Source organism: Telopea speciosissima, chromosome 7, assembly GCF_018873765.1.
Source record: "Telopea speciosissima isolate NSW1024214 ecotype Mountain lineage chromosome 7, Tspe_v1, whole genome shotgun sequence".
NCBI lineage: Eukaryota > Viridiplantae > Streptophyta > Magnoliopsida > Proteales > Proteaceae > Telopea > Telopea speciosissima.
This window is the reverse complement of record NC_057922.1, coordinates 36,124,880-36,145,743: the sequence shown is the minus strand read 5'-3', so window position 1 is coordinate 36,145,743 and position 20,864 is coordinate 36,124,880. Positions and strand designations below refer to the sequence as shown.

At 40.5% G+C, this 20,864-nt stretch overlaps 1 protein-coding gene across 1 annotated transcript; it reads right to left on the bottom strand.

Annotated features, from left to right (window-relative positions):
- Nucleotides 1-336: 336 nt before the first annotated feature.
- LOC122666593 (vesicle-associated protein 1-2-like) lies at nucleotides 337-20,572 on the bottom strand. Its single transcript, XM_043862608.1, has 9 exons — nucleotides 20,505-20,572; nucleotides 20,222-20,342; nucleotides 13,299-13,369; nucleotides 12,826-12,907; nucleotides 8,955-9,070; nucleotides 8,640-8,888; nucleotides 7,960-8,154; nucleotides 7,415-7,492; nucleotides 337-518 (listed from the first exon to the last, which is right to left on the bottom strand). The coding sequence occupies exons 2-9, from the start codon at nucleotides 20,268-20,270 to the stop codon at nucleotides 402-404; spliced, it is 957 nt and encodes a 318-aa protein (XP_043718543.1). The 5' UTR covers nucleotides 20,271-20,342; nucleotides 20,505-20,572; the 3' UTR covers nucleotides 337-401.
- Nucleotides 20,573-20,864: the final 292 nt, after the last annotated feature.

The window sequence follows — 20,864 nt, the reverse complement described above, 5'->3', positions numbered from 1 at the left end:
ATGCAACATTTTTCCTTACAGAGGGCAGAGCTTAGAGAACCTCAAGTGTAAGAGAGAGAGGTGTGTTACTCTATTTCCATTTTGCGTTGCCTCAACGTTTAGGGAGGAGAGAGAGAGGTGTGGTAGCTCTATTTCCATATTGCCTCAAAGTTTAGGAAGGCTTGTAGACAACCATATTACTATCATTCACTTTACAAGACATTTCTTTCAGCACAGAACCCCTTTATATATACAACTACAATTATCAACAAATCCGTTGCAAAATCAACATAAACACAGATTATGATCCCCTTACTCCACCATACTTTTGAACTTACAAGTGGAAAAGGCCATTTCCCTGAATTTCTAACTAGCACAGCTCTAAGTATTTCTCTAGTTACCTTTCAGGATAAGTCCTCTCTTTAGGAGTGTAGAATGTATCCAAGTACTACACCAATAAGTCCAACCATGCAAACGAACAGAAAGGGGAAACCCACAACAGTAACTCTTCTCACACCTTTCTTCCTTCTCAAAACAACCTGACAAGAGGAAGAAGGTAATATCAACAACAGAAATGTAATCAGGAAGAACATGTAGCCACAGTACTCCACTTAGCAGACAAAATTACACCAGAGTGAAGTAAAATGGAAACTAGCTAATGATTAGTTACTTACTACAAAGGAAAGTTTTTTTTTTTTTTGGGGGGGGGGGGGGGTTGGGAATGGAGGCAGAAACCAGTATACAAGCAGCTTCATCTATAATTTATGCTTATTAATAGTAGAATAACAAATACCAAAACTTAGTCGCACGAATATGGATCAAGCAGTAAGATGCTGTAAAAATTCAGGTAAAGTTGGAGGGAAAGAATAGTATAAATAATTCGCCAAAGAAGCAGGACATTCATGAGTCAAAAGTCACAATTTCTGGGAGGTTTATGGATGCAAACTATTTATCTTGTTAAAAGTGCTTTGAATTGATTAAATCAGGGTGTAACTGTAACGGCACTGGATAATCAGAGTTTGTGCACCATGCTTAAGTATCACTGTTCTAACAAAATAAACAAAAGCAAAATATCAATTTAAGAAGAGTTATGATACCACATTACTTATAATAAACAGGGTACCAACTCATTATCTTTTTTTTTTTTTTTTGGGTGAATAAAGAATTCATTACCAAAGAAAGAAGGGAAACAAGGGGTCCCAAATAGGGGGAAAGAAGAAAATTACAGGAGAGCAAATACAACAAAGCAACACTCAACCATCAAGGGGATGGGACAGAGGGCTACAGTAAGAAGATGGACAAGCCCCACGATACAACAATAAGTGATACGTGCACGGATATGTGATGAGATAAAATAGGATAAAAGATAGGTATGTTTTACTGACGAAGCAAGGGCGTCCTGGCTTAATTTGGAGGTCGCCAATCCTCTTTCTCAATAGAGAAATTGTAGGGTGATTATCTCGCTGCCTTCCTCATTCAAATGTAACTACTAAATAGTGTTGCATGGCAACCGTTATAACTCCTTATAGTTATCTTCAACCAATCCTACCACATTCCCTACTCGCATACAATAACCGACCATACATAGTTACCATAACTCCTACCCACATATAATTAACTTATAATACGGCTAAACAAAACACCACATAACCCCAACCAAACCCGCCATACACCAACCCCTGCATGTAACAATAAGCCTGTTCCTTGAGGAGTCAACGACACTATGGGGAGTCACCAAAGATTACTTGGAACTAATTTTGAAAGAGATGGATTTCCAAATCTTGTCGAAGGATCGAGAGTTGGGAGTCCATCTTCTGAGGTTACGCTCCATCCAAATATGATTGATGGCGGCACCAAAGGCAAGTTTGCCAATGACTTCACAAATAGACTTCCAGACACAAGTCATATCTACACTAATCCATTCCCTCGCAAGAGGAAGAATTCTCCTATACCTTGGCCAGCGTTTGCCCAAGGCCCCTTTCCAAACCGTAGAGGAGAAGAGGCAAGGAAAAAAGAGGTAATCAACATCTTCCACTCCATTCCAACAAAGACAACATGAATGAGAGACGAGGATCTGGAGATGGAGGACTACGCTGGGAGGCAGTTGGAGAGGGGCCTCCAAACAATGAAGCTGTGACGAGGGAATGAATTTTAAACCGCACAATCTTCCACCACGGAGACAAGGGGCTGCGAGCTCTGATGAAGTCCCAAGCTAAATTAGAACTTAAGAGAGCATTTGAGGAGGGAAGCAAAACAACCATATCACCCCTACCTCGAGGCCCAGAGGGGAAGGGAGGCAAGGCATTCCATATGGTAGATACTAGGGGGTGGGGGGAGGGAAAAAAGCCAAAGGGGCCCAATCACCTTGATGGATAATGGTTGCAACTGAGGACTGCTTACTAATACCCAAATCATAGCTAGCTCTTGCACCGGCTACAAAAAGAAGAATGCCCATAGGATGCTAGTTATCGAGCCAAAGGGAAGTAGACACACCATCATCAATCTTAAAGGAAATGGCCGCAAGAGGAAGAGGTCTGAGACTCAGAATCTGCTGCCAAACCCAGGAAGCATCATAGGAAAGAGGAACCGTCCAAATAGAATCATTGAGAAGAAGACCGAAGTACACTCAATCAATCCAAATGCTTTCTTCTTAGCCACAATTTTCCAAATCAATTTGAGAATACCAACAGAATTAACCTCTTTGACCCTTCTCAAACTCAGACCTCCCTCATCCTTGGGGAGACAAACTGCAGCCAACTGATCGGGGGAAAGAATCTGGATGAATAATATCCTTTCCAGAGGAAGGTATACATTAGGGACTCCATCGGCTTGATAGTGGACTGAGGAAGCCCGAAAACACCACATCGATAGATGTAGGAGGATTGAAGAACTGAACTAATTAATTCCAGACAACCTGCATAGGAGAGAAGCTTGCCCTTCCAAAGTTGAAGCCTCTTGCGAATCAATCTAACATTGGAGCGCAATGATGAGCAGTAAAATCTGGCTGGGATCAAAGGCAGCCCAAGTACTTGACAAGTAGACGCTCAATGGAGAATCTTGTCTTCTTAATGAAGATAGCCTTATCCATGTCAGAGATCCCAACTCAGAACAACTTAGGTTTGGAGAGGTTGATTCAAAGGCGATAATCCCTGAAATAATGCAAACAGGGCAAAATATTCTCAATCGAAGAAATATTCTCATTAGAGAAGATCATTAGGTCGTCAGCAAAAGCAAGGTGAGAGAGCTTGAGGCCCTTGCACTTAGCGAGGGGGAGATGAGGTGTTGGTCTGTAATGGACTGAATGCTTATGGAGAGGACTTCGAGGACTAGGGACAAGATTAATGGGGAGAGGAGACAACCTTGCTGAATAATCACAGTAGAGACAAAGTAGCCGACCGAGGTACCATTGACAAGCACAGAGAAGGTCGAAGAGGAGATACAGTGGTAGATCCAATTAACATAAACTGGAGGGAAGGTCATCTTGAGGATAACTTTAGTAATGAAGTCCCACATGAAGGAGTCAAAGGCTTTGTGAATGTCAATCTTCATAAGGGCAGCAGGAGAATGGGATTTTTTGCAAAAACCTCTCATTAGCTTGTTGCAAATGAGAACATTATCAGAGATACTTCTATTGACAATGAAAGTCAATTGGTTGTCACTAACAAGAGATTCAATAACCAATTACAACCTACTGGTAAGGACTTTGGCAATGAACTTGTACAAGAGGTTGCACAAGATGATGGACCTGAAGTCGGGCATAGCGGGAGGCACCTTCCTTCTTGGAAATGAGGTAAAGGAAGGAGTGATTGACCCCTCTGATCTGGCTAGGATTGAAGAAGAAACTCTTGAGGGACTTAGAGAGGCTTCTTTAATGTCTTAGGAGGAAGAGAAGAAACCCATACTAAAGCCATCAGGGCCTGGGGCTTTGTTAGCCTTGTCATAGAGGACAACCGCCATAATCTTCTCCTTAGAGGGGATAACTTGGAGAGAACCAATAGGCGCCTAGGGATGAACTTGTTCAGAAGACCCTTAGGGATAGGAGGATCAGTGGAATTTGTGGAAGCAAGCCGAAAGATCTCTGTAAAATAGTCAACTTCACCCTTAATGGCTGCAACACTGTGGAGAGAGGAACCATCTCTGGCAATAAGCATTGGAATGGAGTTGACATTGGTTCTAACTTTCATTGACCTATGAGAGTAGGCAGTATTGGAGTTACCGAGCTCCAACCATTGATTCTAGATCTTTGCCTTAGGAAGCTCTCCTTTTGGGCAACCAAAGTAAGAAGAACTGAGGACACTACTTTTTTTCCCAGCAAGGGAGTCATTGAGGAGGTCAGATTGAAGCCTCAATTGAATATCTGTAGGCTTGTCTCTGCATAAGGAACGCATAGATGAGATGTTCCCAAAAGAGGAGTTCTAACTTTTGAGGGCACATTTAACATTATAGATTTTTCAGGTGTAGGCTATAAGGGGGGAGGAATGGGCTTGGACTTGCTTATATCCCAGGCTTCTTTAACAATGAAGAGAAAGTCGGGGTGAGGAGGGCCATATGTCGAAATATTTGAAGGGTTTATGGCCAAAGGAGATGCATGGCTGGATATGAATGATGATGGTACTATGATCCGCGATGTCGGAGGGTCAAAAGGTACATGGGAAGAGGGGAAGGCTGAAAGCCAAGCTTCATTAATTAGGATCCTATCAAGCTTGCAGGCGATTCTTGAGAGACCACTTCTTCTATTGTGCCAAGTGAATTTAAGACTGGACCATCTCAGATCATGCATACCAATATCAAGAAGGCAGTCGTCGAATTCCACAACAGAGGAAACATCAATAATGTCTCCACCCTGCTTTTTGTGCCCAAATCTGACAACATTGAAGTCCCCACCCAGCCCCCAGGGAAGTAAACCAACCTGCAAAGCAATATGATGGTCTCCCCGAAGAGTAGCTCTCTCAGAGGCATAGTTAGAGGCATAGATAGCAGAGAAAAGGAAGTTGTTATTACCAAGGTCGTTAGAGAATTGGAGATGAAGAAGCTAAGAAGAGGAGAACAGAACAGAAATTTGAGTTTTGGAGGGGTCCTAGAGGAGCCAGATGTGGCCATTAGGGTGGTGGGAATAATTGGAACAAAGGGACCAACAAGGGGCGATAAGGGAAACAACATGAGAAACGTACTCTTCTTCGACTCTGGTTTCTATGAGACAACATAAAACAACATGCAAGGCTTTGATATGGGAGCACTCCTCAGCCTATTTGGACAAGGTATTGAGACCTAGGGTATTCCAAAGGAATCCTTCATTCATTGAATAGGGGGAGGGCTTGGGCTATGGGAGACAATACGGGAAGTTGAGGGGCACTCTAGTGGCGTTGGCGATATTCACGAAGAGCGGGGAATGGCTGGTAGTGAAGGGATGTGAGAGTAGGCTGCCATAAGGGGTATAGATAAAGTAGTGATGGGAGGGGGGAAATGGCCCTCAGAATTGGGACGGAAGGAGAATAGGGGATAGCATCATCGAGTGAGGGAGAAGGGGTTGGCAGGTTGGTGGACAGGTTTTGCAGAATAGGCTCCGAAATTGCCATTAGAGAACAGGTGTTGGGCGAGTGATGGGCAATGAGGGTAGACGCTAGATGGGCTTGACCAATGACATAAGGGGTCGAAAGAGTTGGATGGACTTGAAGAGGTGGGCCAATGGGACGGAGAAAGTGGCCCAACAGGCCTAAGTGCAAGGGGCTAAGTCATAACCAGAAGGAGAGGATGGGCCTAGTTGGACAATAGGCACACCAGAGGGAAGCAGAATAGAATCGCTAGATAAAGGAGGGGGGCATCTCAAAAGAAGGGGAGGGATTAGGTAAAAGGGGGGAGAGGATAGGACAAGGGGCATTGATTCGCGAAGACACCGAGGGAAGCACGCCATGAGAAGGGGATGACAGAGCAGGGGATGGAGGAACTAAAGAAAGGAGAGGGATTGGGGGACCAGTGGGCGGATAGTGTGGATCACCAGACGATGGTGACAACTCGACCAGCAAAGAGGGGAGAGGCTATCGACAGGAGGACCCACCAACATTTCGATAGGAGGGACAAAGGTGGTGTCAGTAGAGGGAATGGCGCCAAGCGATGACAAAGCCAAGAAGTAGTTAGAACCAATAGTCACTGCTGCGGAGGTATGGACCGAAGGTACGGAGGAGCTGCTTCATGACCCCATGACAAACCAGAGGCAGGTTTGTCTTTCTGTTGTCCGTCTCAATGACAACAGCTTTTCCTTCGTCCATGGTTAGGGGAGCGAAGGCCATGGAGGGTAGAGGAAGCAGGGGAGGGGGTGGATGGAGCTGTAATGGAGGCTTGGGGCAGTGGTATCAGTACTTGAGGCCAACAGTTACTTGAAAGGGGCATCGACAATAGTAGTAGACCTGGAAGTGCAAAGCTTGGAATCATGCCTGAAGACCTTGTAGACCAAGTATTGAGGAGGGAGCCATTCAAAGTGAACTTCTTGATTAAAGGAGTAGCCTTCATCATTGGCCACAGTGATGATGGACAGAGGTTTTTCTTCCGTGGAAACTTCAAAGTATATCCTCACAAAGGTAAGCCTGTCCATGTTTTTGGTGCGACCATCTGAATACAGAGGTTTACCCATCACCAGCCTGATAATGCTGAGCCCATCTTCACACAAAAAATGAAGAGGCAGCCCGGGGAAGGTGATCCATAAGGGAATAGTCGAAAGATCGACACGATTGAGTTGGAGATACCGATCCCATTGCCGGAGGAAGATCGGTTTTCTACCCACTTGTCAAGGCCCCCACCATCAAGAGCACGCATCCTGTCATCTTCGTTGGAGAACTTGAAGATGAAAAAACCATTATCCATCAGGTATGTTTCCAGAGACCCATGAATTTTCCATTGTTTGTGTAGAGACAACTTGACATTATGGAATGGAGGTTTGTTGCCGATGAACTGATGAAGTGCCCAACCAACGAATTTTTCCATTTTGATGCTTCCACTTCCAATAACCCTATAGGGCAAAGGGCTACCTTGGAGGTCCCTACAATAGATGGCGAGACAAAGTGGAGGGGGTGGCCCTCCGGCAGGCGGTGGAGCGTGGCTAAAAAGAGAGCTCCAGGCCATCTCTCCACTAGGAGGAGGAGAAGGGACAGTAAGACCAGTGGAGAGTGGGAGGGAAGGAACGCTGCCGATGAAGTACTCAACTCATTATCTTTATCACTTATAAAGAGGCCTCTGCTTGGTGTGTTTACAAAAACTAAAATAAACAACAGATACATCTAGTAGCCATATGACAGACCTTTCACCCAATCATCAAGTTTATTAATTGGTTCTAATTGGTGGCAAATTAGAGATGTTTGGAAGGATGTCAGGGTTTAAACCTTCAGTCACAAGCATACAAAAATAAAGAATGTCATAAGGGTACAATTAAAAAATTACTCACAAGTTCTTGTCGGAATGTTTCTCTTTCTTGAATGATTGCATTCCTCTCTGCTGTTAGCTTTGCAATGGAAGTATCAGCCTGCAAAGCAATGCCAACAACTTCATCAATAAAGAATAATACTAGTGAAAATGATGTGAAAATACAAACTCCAGCTACAAAGAAAATCAGAAAATATTGGCAAACTTTTCTTGGGCGGATAGACCAACATTTTGAAGGAAAGGAACTCTATCAAATCCCCCAACCTTCTATAGACTTCTCGCCTCATCACAAGAACAGCAAGAGAAAGAGAGAGGGTGTGAGCTCCATATGCTGATGAGTTGACACTCTATAGATATTTGAGTTCATGAAATTTCCTGAATTCTGGTTAGAGGGTCTATAACTAGCTTATGACATGATTTCAGGAGATAAAGACTAAGAGGCCAAATACTGGCTCCAGCAGTTGCCATCCCTTTGCATGGACGTTGCAAATGGGAGAAAGCAAGGTGGAAAGCATCAGCTTATAATTCTTTTAAACTTGGAAGCAGAAATTGTAAAGGCATACTGACCTCACATAGCTTCACTTTCCATTCATTGAGCTTTGACTGCAACTCCTCAGTCGCCTTAGCCAGCTTTTGCTCCTCGATTTCCTTCGCTAGTTTCAAGTCCTCTATTTCCTTTGCTAATTTCAACTCCTCCACATTGTCCGTTGGTTTCAAATCGTCATTTTTACCAGGTTTCAACTCCTCCAAAGCATTAGCTACCTGGCAGGGCGGGGGGAGAATTGTCACATGAAGGGCAGTCTGCTGAATTCTTCTATAATGGAAGCCGAAGAAAAAGTTCTATAGTATAATTTGCATGCTCAACTTCTTTCGGAAACAGGAGGCCTCAAAAGGGTATACCAATGCTTGATTCCTGGTTGATTTGGAAATACCACAGTTTCCAACCACAAATGAAACCTAGGCAATCGATATAATGTTCTTTATAGAACTTATCAAAAGAAAGAAAAAAAAAAATGCTGTTTAGAATGCTCCACCATGCCGCCACCTAAACATAGTTTAAGAAAGCATTGTGTAATTTCAAAGATCAATAAATGAATAATGTCCCTAATTGTTTTTCAGAAAAATAAGGAGGCAAAAATGCATTGGGAAGGAAAAACAAAATTGAAAGGTAAAGACAACAAAATATTACAATGAAATAAACATTATGCCAGTGCCCAATCTGCCATTAATGGAATAGTTTCATTTACCGTATGAGATGGAGGATATTTTTCAACTCCATTGATTACTTGGTCTTTTGAAATTGAAGCTTCATGTGCAGGATCCAGTTTCAAGGTTCCATTAATTGGTTGCAGTACTGGTGAATGGGGTGGGCTAACAGGAGCCACTTTAAAATTATTCTCTTCAAAATGTTTGAAACCATCCTTGAGGAGGGGTGGGCTAACAAGAACCACCTTCAACTTATTCTCTTCAATATGGTTGAAACCATCCTTGGTGAACTGCCAAAGGTAACAATGAGAAACACAGATAACCATTTAAATCCAATCACAACTACTAAAACTTACCATGCTAGGTGTAATATCATCCTCAGTTGTCCCAAAGGGGACAATTGTGCTCTGGATTAGGAATTTATCTTTACACTGCATATCAGGTGGAGCTTCCCGTTGAGCTTGCATGGTAACTATTTTGACACAAAATGCAAAGGAGTAAGAAATCAATTTAAGTTAGCTTGCACCTATCTAGTCAGTAACATCGCATACCAGAGAATGAGAGCATTACATGATAAATACTACCTTCACACAAAATGGAATTCATTGCCATAGAATGAAAAATGTAGAAGGTCATTCTATGATCCATAAGCATCCATCAGTCAGCAGGAAATATAGGATTCACAAAAATTACAAAGTGCAGATCAACTGAAAATAGAAGACCAAAGAAGACACAAAAGTTTCGAAGAGAACATCAATTCCAAGTTAAAGACCGAAAGAGACCTTCAAGATGAAAAGAGAAATAATGGGCATGTAAGGTCGATTTTCTGTTGTTACAGTAAGGATTGCAATCCTTCAATTTATACTGGAAAAATTCACATCCAAGCTGGAACAGTGATGATATTTCCATTAGTCATTTATGAATTTATTTAAGCAGCTCAACTCTTCTATCCCATTTACGGAAATTATGTATTCTTGGATATTGTAGATCTCGAAGTCCCCTGTCCCCCTATTTTAAGGGAATGCCATTGGGAATAGTATGATTCTTTTGGCAAGTTGAGGGAAGTTGTTTTTCATGCCTAGTCTTGAAGTTTATAAATAATTAGTAATTCTTTCCAAGGCAGGAAGTTCTTTGAACAGCCCACACATGAAAGCCTTTATGTGGTCCCCCAATTGTGCCATGTAGAGGGGTGCAACATGGTTTTAAGAATCGGGATCAAATCAGCAGTTGCCAATACATGTATGTGTTTTAAGGATCAGACAGATCAGACCCGGATCAGCTGGATTGGCTGGATAATCCGATCTAACACATGCTGGATTGGAAAGGTTTAAAACAGGGGAAAGATGAAGCAAATGCAACTACAGTAGATTTTGGGTCTTTTCTCAGATCTGGACTCTCCAAGCTGTGAAACTCAATGATGCTGGTTGGTTGCCTAGATCTTCCCAATCCCTGCAAAAATTAGGGGAAAAAGTTGTGTTTGGAGGAGACATAAAGATTTAAAACTACTGAGATATGCTCTTGGTAAGCTATGAAAAATCAGAGAGCAGAGATATGCTCTGGTTAAGCTTCTCCATAGTGCATGTTCATAGCTCCAACTGGTTGTTCATTGTCATCAAGTCGAAGAGGCAGAGCTACAGACAAACACAGATGCAAGAAGACGAAGGAGGAGATGGAGTTGGTGTTTGCTGAAGAGAAGTACAAGTGTCAAGATTAAGAGGACAAGCTACAAGAGTTAATAAGCGTTTTTTAGGATAGATTCTCCAAAACATTTTTAGATTTTTTGGCAATTTTTTGGAGAATCCATCCCAGGGTTTACTGGATTGTTGGTCAGATCAGTTGACCTGGGCAATATCACCAGGATCGGATCAGAATCGCTGGCGGCCGATCCAACCCCGATACCAGTCTTAAATCCTTGGGGTGAGTTGGCAGTTCCACCATTGGATAAGATAGGGAATTGTCTGAACTGTCCATGAGTCGAATTTCAGAGCCTACTAAATCATATACCCATCCCCCTCTATTGGTATTTTCCCTTGTATTTTCAGTCATCTATGAGCTTTCAACCATTTTTCACAAAATTTCATTTTCATAATGGACTTCAAAATTTTATTTTGCCACAAAGACAACTCCTTTTGGGGCTGAACTTATGACATGTAATCAGCAGATCTTGAGCCCTATCTGCCCACAAAATTTGGCCCCACTGGGTCACATGTGGCAGATATTAGGGCAATACAGTAAACTCTTCCCATGTGGGACTACAGCAGACCGAAGCCCTTTTTCTTAAGAAGTTTTTTTTTTTTTTTTCGGTTTTCCTACGATTCCAGAAAAATACATTCATTGGACCAAACTGAGCCCCAGTGAAAAAGAATCGAGAAGAGGAGGGGGGGGGGGGAGCCAAATACTTCCAGATCATACCTAGTTCAACAAAATACACACATTTATAGGATACTAGCACCATGTCCTTTATCTGTCACATGGAGCTTAATTGGCTCCCTGAAAAGGTCTATATGCTGGCCGCAGCCCCTCGGCTTAGGTATGTTTTTCACCATGTGGCAACAAAAATCTCTCCTGGAAAAACTAAATATTAAAAGTAAAATATAGTGGTTCATATAGTTGTGTTGCTCATGAAATTTGGCATGTGATTAACTCAAAGTGTCCCCTATCTATCCAAAGGTTCGAATAGCCACATCAGCCCTCCAAATTGCAAATGAAGGGGCAAATGGTAAAGAAAGGTGAGTGAATCACCCACAACCTTTTCCTTGTGTCTGTGTGTCAGGTTTTGAGGTCTTTTTCCCAATTTTTCCAACCTTTTTGCTAACAACTCTCAACTCTTTCCATTCCAAGCTACAGATACAAGTAGAGAAGTAAAAATGTTAAGTTTCACTTTGGTTACAGGGGAATAACTATCACTAGAACACTTCGACATAATAACTGCATTGCATCAGTTTCGAAGACCAACTCAAATGTCCGTTAGAAAAACAACAGTTGTTGACTGGTTGTGATGCAGTCTGATATTCAACGAGTATGAAACTCAGATGCAAAGAGTCTCAAGGATTTACTGTTATATGCGATGGCTAAAAATAGAGTTTAACAATGATGAACAAATTTAATTATGGATTCAGAACAAGAAATTAACCGGGTAAACAATTCTGGTTTAAGAACAGAACACATAATTGACATAAATGTCAGATCTAGGGAAGAGAGAAGGAGAAGAGAAGGAAGAAAAGAGATACTGGCTGTTCTGGGACAGTGAACAATGAAGAAAAGAGATACTAGCTTATTCAACAGTGTTATCTGATAGGGGTTGCATAAAGGGCGTACCAAGTGCACAAGGCTCCCACCACTGCGGGGTCTGGGGAGGGTCATAATGTACGCAGCCTTACCCCTGCTTTCACAGAGAGGCTGTTTCCAGACTCGAACCCGTGACCACTTGGTCACAATGGAGCAACCTTACCGTTGCACCAAGGCCCACCCTCTAATAAGGGGCTTACATCCTTTTATAAAGAACTCAAAAAGTAGTGTTCAAGTAAACTTCAAACACATTAAATATCTAGATAAGGTTCAACAGAATTAAACAACCACTATGTAACCTAATGGACATAAACACAAACACTAACTAGATTAGCATACATGAGACTATTCTAGATAAACTACTAGACTATAACTATTCAACACCCAAGACTAAGGGAGCCCCATATATGCTTGAAAACTAAATTAAAAGACTAAATTCGGGTACCTCGGACCTAAAATTAGGGCTTTATAATTGAGCCCATTACAAATAAAAACACTTGAAACAAAAACCCATAACCAAGTATTTTCAAAACAGGCCCTAATGTTGCATTGTAACTGCATTAGGTTGTGCATGGGTGACACAACCATGAATACAACAATAGCCCAGGCAACAAAAATACTACATCTGAAAATTGGCAGCATCAGACAAAGGGCAGTTTTCACACGTCAAACATAATTTAGAACAAAATGAACCAAATAATGTTAGACAAAATATATCTCATAATAAATGAGAATTGTTCCAATGTTCTGTGCTTGGTTTTGCAAATCATCATAAAGACACCCCACATCAGTCTTTGACTTCAACAGTTGTCCTTGTTACATATAAAACAGACAAAACCTGGAACAGGGTATTAACTCAAGACTCAAGAGATTATTCACTGTCATGAAACAGCTCCCTAACGAAGATTTTTGGATCATATTTAAAGTGAGGGCATATACCTGTAAAATTACAAGTAGAACTTGGCAAGACAATGCCAACATTGGGTTGCACACAATATTTCTTTGGAGATGTAGTTTTAACCTGCAAATATGATGCTTAGGATATATTAGTTGCCATCAACCTCTCACTAGAGCAAAGATTTATGGCTTCCATTAAATTGAAAAGCTGTATTTATGCGGCAACAAAGATTTAGAGATCAAGCAGGATACATTGTCCAATACCTAGAATTTGCATTTCATAATTTGACCCTCTTTCATAATGGAAGTGCATAAATAATCAGGAAAAAAAAGGAAAGAAAAGAAAAACTAAGAAGGGGGGGGGGGGATACGTAAGTCGGAGAACTTTAAAAATAAAATAAGTGTTTTGGTGAGAGGAACTGCAGCATCAAAGAACACTCAGATTTACTATAGAAAACTAGGAAAATCAGCAACTAAAACAATGTCATGATATTCATGCAAAATTTTGTTCACACCTTGAAAGCAACATACTGATTAGAGTCATTGACAAGTTGGACTGAGCATGAACTTCGCCTCTTCAGGACAACTGACAAAAACGAAAATGTTTAATATGTCAGATCCATCAACTTTAACATACAATTGATAGTCAAAGATGCAAAGCACAGCATTGCAAACATTATTTTCCTGCATTTACAACAAAAAGCCTTATCCCAACTAAATGGGGTCGGCAAGTTTTTCTGCATTTACTGAAGTCCTTAAAACCATACGAAGAACAACTACATTATATTGTACAAAGAAGAAGCAGCAAGAAAAAACAATACAGTGTCGGTAACTTTGATGACATAGCAAAAATGAAATCTAAAGGCATTAATTGAAAGAAGCTACATGAGAGTTTTAACATCCGGAGAACATGTTGCTAAACTAAAACTGGATCAAGTAAATCCAAACCCCTTCTACACTTGAAGGTTAATGTATCACGTGCAGTATCATTGATGAAGCGATAGAGAGCATCCCCAAGGAATATCAGTAGGATTATCAGTGGCCCACAATCCAAGATACCCTACCAGTGAACAATCTATGTGTCACAGTTCAGGCTTTTATAATCTAGAATAAGGCCTCATTGGGGACTCCAGACTCCAACACGCCAATCCACAAGTCTGAAGATTAGGGGGAAATTGATTGGGTCATTGAATCACCACTGGTTGGTCAACACCAATTCAAGAATACTTCCAAGAAGATACAGATGATGCATTTAATTAGTGAATTCTAAGGAGCATATGGTTGGCAATTTAGTGAGAGTAATTTCTTGAGTGGCAAAGACTGACCAAGCAGCTTCTTATTCTGGCTGGCATTGTCTTTCCTCTTTCATCTATTTTTTATTCTCTCTTACCTCTCTTTGGAGGGTACAGCCAGACCAGGATTTTCTATGTCCACTGCACCATAAGGTGAGGATTTTGACTGTCACCTTCTATGTAATGACAGTGTCTTGACAGAACAAACTTGCTCTTGGCCACCACAATATAAATGTATTAAAACATAACCTATCTCCGCATAGAATTTGGAGATTCTTGACTTGATAGTTTAGCTAGAGAAGACTAGAAATCTTACACCGACACTTGATCAATAGACCTGACATGTTATGCATCCACACATTTCAGTCAAGCACCACTGATCAAGATCATAGTTAGTTAAAATGGGAACGACAAAAAAACTTTGTTCGGGGCGCCTTTTTATTAAAACAGCTTAGAAATTAAACGGGATAGTCAAAAAAATGGCCAAACATTTCGAGAATGGCAAACAAACGGAAACGGACAGTATGAGTCTAAAACATTGAGATTTTTCAAATACAAGACCCAAAAAACGTCAATGTACACACAATGTATACACAAGTGGAGAGCTGGGGGAGAAAAATAAGAAGAAAATTCTTTTTCTTTTTCTTCCTCTAATTCTATATTAAATATAAAATTAAATTTCATAAACTAATAAAGTATATTTGAACCAAGATTCAATAAACATTGAGACTTACTACCGTCTATTCTTTCAACAACAACTCAACCTTATCCCAACTAAATGGGGTCGGCTACATAGATCCTTACTAGGACACTAATTAAAATAAAAACAAAAAACCGATTACAATAAAAATAAAGGAAAGGAAACATAACAACCACAGCTACGAATCAGCCTAAAAAAAACTAACTGGGATCGGCTACGCAGATCCTTGCCTTCCAATCAGCTTTATTCAACGTCATACTAGACACAAGACCTAAACTATACATGTCTTTCCTCACCACTTCTCCTAGGGTCATTTTAGGTCTGCCCTTAGCTCTTTTAGTACCTTCAATCTGAATCAAGACACTCCTCCGAACTGGAGCATCTGGCGGCCTCCGTTGAACATGTCCATACCACCTCAACCGACTTTTTCGTAGCTTATCTTGAATTGGGACTACTCCCTCCACTTTGAGGAATCTCCGTCTCATCAACTCTCACCCCCTCATTATCCGTCCCGGAGCTGCTAAATTTACATACCATATACTCTGTCTTCGTTCTACTTATCTTAAAATCTTTTGATTCCAAGGTTGATCTCCATAATTCCAGTTTGGCATTAATTCCGGCTTTTATCTCATCCACCAAAACAATGTCATTAGCAGAAAGCATGCACCAAGGAACCTCATCTTGGATGCCTTTGGTTAACTCATCCATGATAAGCGCAAACAGATAAGGGCTTAATTTCGATCCTTGATGTAGGCCAACTATAATTTGGAAATCACTATCTTGTGATGTAGATCGGCTGTCTAAAACCAGCCACAGGTGTTGGGATTCAGTAGTGTAGGTGTAGGGAATTCCCCTACACCAGCACTAAATCGTGGGATTAGGTTTAGAGTTTACTTAATGTAGTCTTTTATTTGAGTTCTATATGGAATGAATACAAAGCTTTCTTATAGCATTATGGAATCCTGAGATCTCTCTTCCATTCCTATCCCCTTTCTATCGAACTCCTCAACAAGCCTCAGTTTTGCCCTAACCGATCTCTTGGAGAATCATTCTAGTTGCTGGAAATTCTCCGCAAAGTTCAAATATACTTTCAACAGATCTGATACTTAGTTTCAGTCATTCAAGAAGGCCATTCGATCATTGTTTGAAGGAGGATCAGTCCACAGCATTGTTTGAACTCTGGGTTTTCTCCATTGAAGCTCGATCTGCCTGTTCTTCAAGTTCCTGTTGCTGCAACTTCTGAATTCTATTTCAAGTTATTAAATCTGGGTTTGCAGCACAGCCTGCAAGCATTATCTTCTCTTCTCATTCCAGATCTGATATTCAATTGGTGACTGGTTTGTCTGTGAAACCCTAAGTTTCTGTTTTCATTCTTCTACTTTTTAATTCTGTGATTTCACCATAACTTTACATCAGACCATCAAAATCCACCCAAACTCGAATGTCCCTCACACCTAGTGGGAAACTCGATCTTGGTTATAGCCCCAACAGACAACCCTAAACTCTAGATTCCATCATTATTCTCTTTCCAAAAACCCAGAGACCTAACCCTAAATTGCTGCAATTCAATTCCAGCACACTTTTCCCCAACTAAATCTTAAGGTAACCTTCACTGATAGACTCCCCTACATCAACTTAGCCTAACCCTACCATCAAACCCTAGGTTCCACTAAACCCTAACCCTAATTTGACCAAAATCCCAATTTTGGCCTACCCAATTTACCAGTTCATAGCAGATCCTGGTTATTGGCTCCAAGTTGGATTATCTACCAATCTAGGACTACATTACCTTGATCCCTCACGGTTCTTACACTAGTCACCACACCATCATACATATCTTTAATTATGTCCACATATTTACTTGGAACATTTCACCTCCCTAGCACATGCCAGTTTAAATCTCCAGGAACTCTGTCATAAGCTTTTTCTAGGTCAATAAATCTAAATCTTTCCAAGAGTTGTAGATAGCTTCAGTTGTGGATCTCCTTAATATAAAACCAAATTGGTTCTCCGAAATAGTGGTCTCTTAACTTAGGTGTGTTTCAATAACCCTCCTCCATAATTTCATAGTATGACTCATTAATTTTATGCCTCTATAGTTGTTGCAACTTTGGACATCGCTTTATTTTTGTAAATCAGGACCACAATACATCTCCTCCATTCATCTAGCATTCTCTCAGTGACATAATCTTGTTAAACAGCTTAGTTAACCAAGATAAGCCACAGATTCGTAATCTCTTCCATACTTCTATTAGGACCCCATCAGGGACTGGATCCTTGGCTATTTTCATCTTTCTTAGTGCTTTTTTTACTTCAAAAACCCTAATTTTACATATATACCTACCACAGGTGACTTGATGTGTGGTGACTACTTCTAGTCCACTATAACTCGGATTGGTTTTGTTTAGTAGGCTGTAGCAATAATCGTTCCATCTCTCCTCGATATCTCAATCCCTTACTAGAACTCTACCATCATCACTTTTAATGCATCTAACATTGTCGAAGTCTCTACTCATCCTTTCCCTCATTCTAGCTATCTTATATATAGATTTTTCTCCTTCCTTGGTGTTCAGGTTGTTATATGTTCGTATTTCTTCGCCCTTGCATTCCCCACAATCTTCTTAGCTTCATTCCTAGCACTCTTATATATATTTAGAGCTTCTACATCCTTAGTCTTTTGTCATGCCTTGAAACTAACTTTCTTAGTCTTGATGATTGCTTGAACGTCTTCATCCCATCACCAAGTCTACCTAGGAGAATGACGTTTTCCTTTTGATTCCCCGAGGACCTCTTTAGCTACCTTCTTAATACATGTAGACATCTCGCTCCACATCAGATTAGTATCTCCCTCCAACTCACACTTTCCTTGATTGACCACTTTGTCAGTGAATGGCTTCAAGGAGTCTCCTTTCAAATTCCACCACCTTACCTTAGGGCAAATAGGCTCCCCTATCTTACGATCCTATGTGAGGAACACATTTATAACCACCAATCTATGTTGAGTGGTTAAGCTTTTCCCTAGGATAACTTTACAGTCCTTACGAAACAATCTGTCAAACCTTCTAGTTAGGAAGAAATCTATTTGGCTATTATGATGTCCACTTCTGTAGGTGACTAAATGCTCCTCTCTCTTTTCAAAGTAAGTATTTACAATGGACAGATCATAAGCAACCGCAAAATCCAAGACTAAGATACCCTCCTCAATCCTCTCCCCAAATCCATAACCACCATGCACACTTTCATAGCCTCTACAATTTCTCCCTATGTAACCATTCAGACCACTGCTGTCTATTATTTCCACTTTCCAAATTCCAAATTCCAGAGAGAGAGAGATTTATTAGTAACTTGACAGATTTTTACATCAAACATCCTAACACCCTACCGCATTAACCTATGGATTTATTCCTAGCTATTAAAGCACCAGCTCAACTCATGTCACATGCAACCTATGGATTTATACCCAGCTATTACAGCTTGTTACATCAGACATCTTAGCACCGTACAGCATTAACTGCATGGACCCTTCTCCCTTAAACAGTTAAACCCATGGTGGACGAATTCTTCTCTCCTTTTAGTTTTCTTTCTCCCACACACCTTTGCCCTCTTTCACCAAAGAAGAGAGAAGAATCATCCAAGAGGAGCTCGGTACAAATGTGTTCTACTGAATCCCACTGAGGACGAAGAGACTCAGCCAACAAATACCACACCATTCCCATCCGATAGCAAGTTGAGAGGAACTCCCCTTTCCCTTGAAAACCACTACCACTGCTCTTCACTCCTCACATCTGAACGATCCATCTGACCGACCATCATCTCATACAGATCTACTTAAATAAGGAGGTGAAGTCACTGAAGACAAGATTACTTTTTAAATCCTAACGGATATTTGCCGGAAAGACACATGGATACCTGTCCATCGTCTCACACAGATCAACTAAAGAAGAAGAAGGAGTCACTGAAGAGAAGATCAATAGCACTTTCAATCCTAACAGATAATTGCCGGAAGGACACTTTAAAGATCCTGGTCACCTGGAAGCCCGCTTGATCCGGCGTCCACCCAGCCTCGTCTCTCTACTTCTGTAAGAACAGGTTCAATAACTTTCCACGTAGATGTCGATCATCCCTCTGATCCCTCTTGAGACTCAAACTCAGTGCCCTGATGCTCTAGCTACCAGTTTCCACCTGAGCAAAGTCGATCTAGAGAAGGAGAAGCTCGCTGCAAGCTCCTTTTTGCTGTCGTTTTTCTAGTTTACTAAAAGGCAGTTGCATTTTAAACACATTTAATCAGCTAAGTCAAGTTGAACGAGTTTTTCAGTGTTCATTTGACAACAGTTCAGGAGTTCGCTTTTAAAACAGCACGGCTGTTTTAATGCGTTTTAACCAACTAGGATCCATATACACACAAATCAAGCACACCACCAAACCCCCCCACCCCCCACCCCCCCCCCCAAAAAAAAAAAAAAAGAAGTATGACTTTAAAAAAGGACTTAATGCAATATTGATTATTATTTTAGACATAATTCATTCATTTACAGAAGCTCTCTAAGAAAGCATAAACTTGAGGTAATGGTTTCAAGCTTGAGAAGGGCTAAAGAGGATGACGAATTCAAGACTTTGAGGGTGAATGTTAAAAAGGACAGCTACAAAGTGGAGGCAAGGAGTATTGTTAGGACTTTTTTTTTTTTAATGAATAAAAGAGATTTTTTTGCAATTACTATAGTGACTCTGTTGTCATGTCACATAACTCTTGTAATGATATTTCAATGTATGGAATGGAGACCAGTACATTGGAAGATGGTAAAGAAAAAAAGTCATTGAAAAAAAAGAGTGTTCTATTAAAAGGGCAAAAAATTAAGGATACAAACTATTTGACACCTCAAGGGGTTTCAATAAGAAAAACCCACATATATATATGTTTCCCTCAGGATTGCACTGTAATTTTCATCTTTTGAAGAAATAAAAATCTATTATTTATAAAAACAAAAAGAAAATGAAATGAGAAAAGTTTAATACTCTAAACTCCTCCAAAATAATGACAATAACAAGTACTCCATATGATAAGCAACATTGCCCCATAAGATATCCTTTCCATTGAAAATTTTGTCCTTCCTAGGAAATCTTTGTACAATAAACTATCTGACATCCAGTTTCTTTATCATAATCTTAAAACAGCAGCAATCAGATGTAGTAGACAGAGAAACCATAAAATGTAATCTAGGGCGAATAGGAATCTTTCTCTCTACTAATTGAACCGTTCCCCTTTTTTCAAAAGGGATCAACTACACTAATCTACTAGATTTCTTCGCCAAAATGAAAAGGATGAAGGTTGAGTTTGAACATGTAAGGCTTCATATCCTCTTGCTTTTAACGAAAGAGAAAAGCATCTCAAACCAAGCTAAAAATTGTCAAATAAACTATAAGGAAAGATCTAGTCTTATCAACTTACACGTGAACTTAAGCTCACGGGGTTGAATATCTAAAAGCTCTTTATTCATGATTCTTATTCACGGGGAACCTAAATCGGCCTTCTTTGTAACCTGCGATCGAACTCCAATATTTTGTTTTTCCTGCAAGAACAAAGTGGACAACGGAAAAAAAAATATTTCTACAATTAGTAATTGAACCTTAAGCAGGTCTTACTAATGTAACAACACCATATCTAAATGATGCAAATCGAAAACAGAAAACCAGATACAACTGACGAAGTTTTTGTGAATGAAAGAGCACACACCACAATTCCGTTAATCCTCTTCCTTCTAATATGCTGCAAAAATCTGCCTATTGCATAAGAAGAACGCCTCAAAATCTCACTGTTGCAAACCGAACACAGAAGTTCCTGTACAACAGACAGAGTGTTCGTGGAAGAAAAAGCACACAACACAATCACTTCGTAAACCGTCTTCGTTCTACTTTGCTGCAATAACCTGCCAACCGGAAGACGAGAACACCTTCAAACGTCAGTCAAACTTATCCAGAAATGCTCAAATCATTAGAAGACAAATTTCCAAAAGCCTTTTCACTCGGATCGTTCAAATGCCAAAAATCAAAGACCATAACGAAAAAAAATGACAAAAACGAGAAAGAGGAGT

Excerpts from the sequence above, each read along its gene's own strand:
- LOC122666593 (XM_043862608.1), bottom strand. The coding sequence starts at position 20,270 with ATGAATAAAGAGCTTTTAGATATTCAACCCCGTGAGCTTAAGTTCACG. Across the intron at positions 12,908-13,298 it reads ATCAGTATGTTGCTTTCAAG|GTTAAAACTACATCTCCAAA; the intron begins GTGTGAACAAAA and ends TCATATTTGCAG. Across the intron at positions 7,493-7,959 it reads GGAAAGTGAAGCTATGTGAG|GCTGATACTTCCATTGCAAA; the intron begins GTCAGTATGCCT and ends ATTGCTTTGCAG.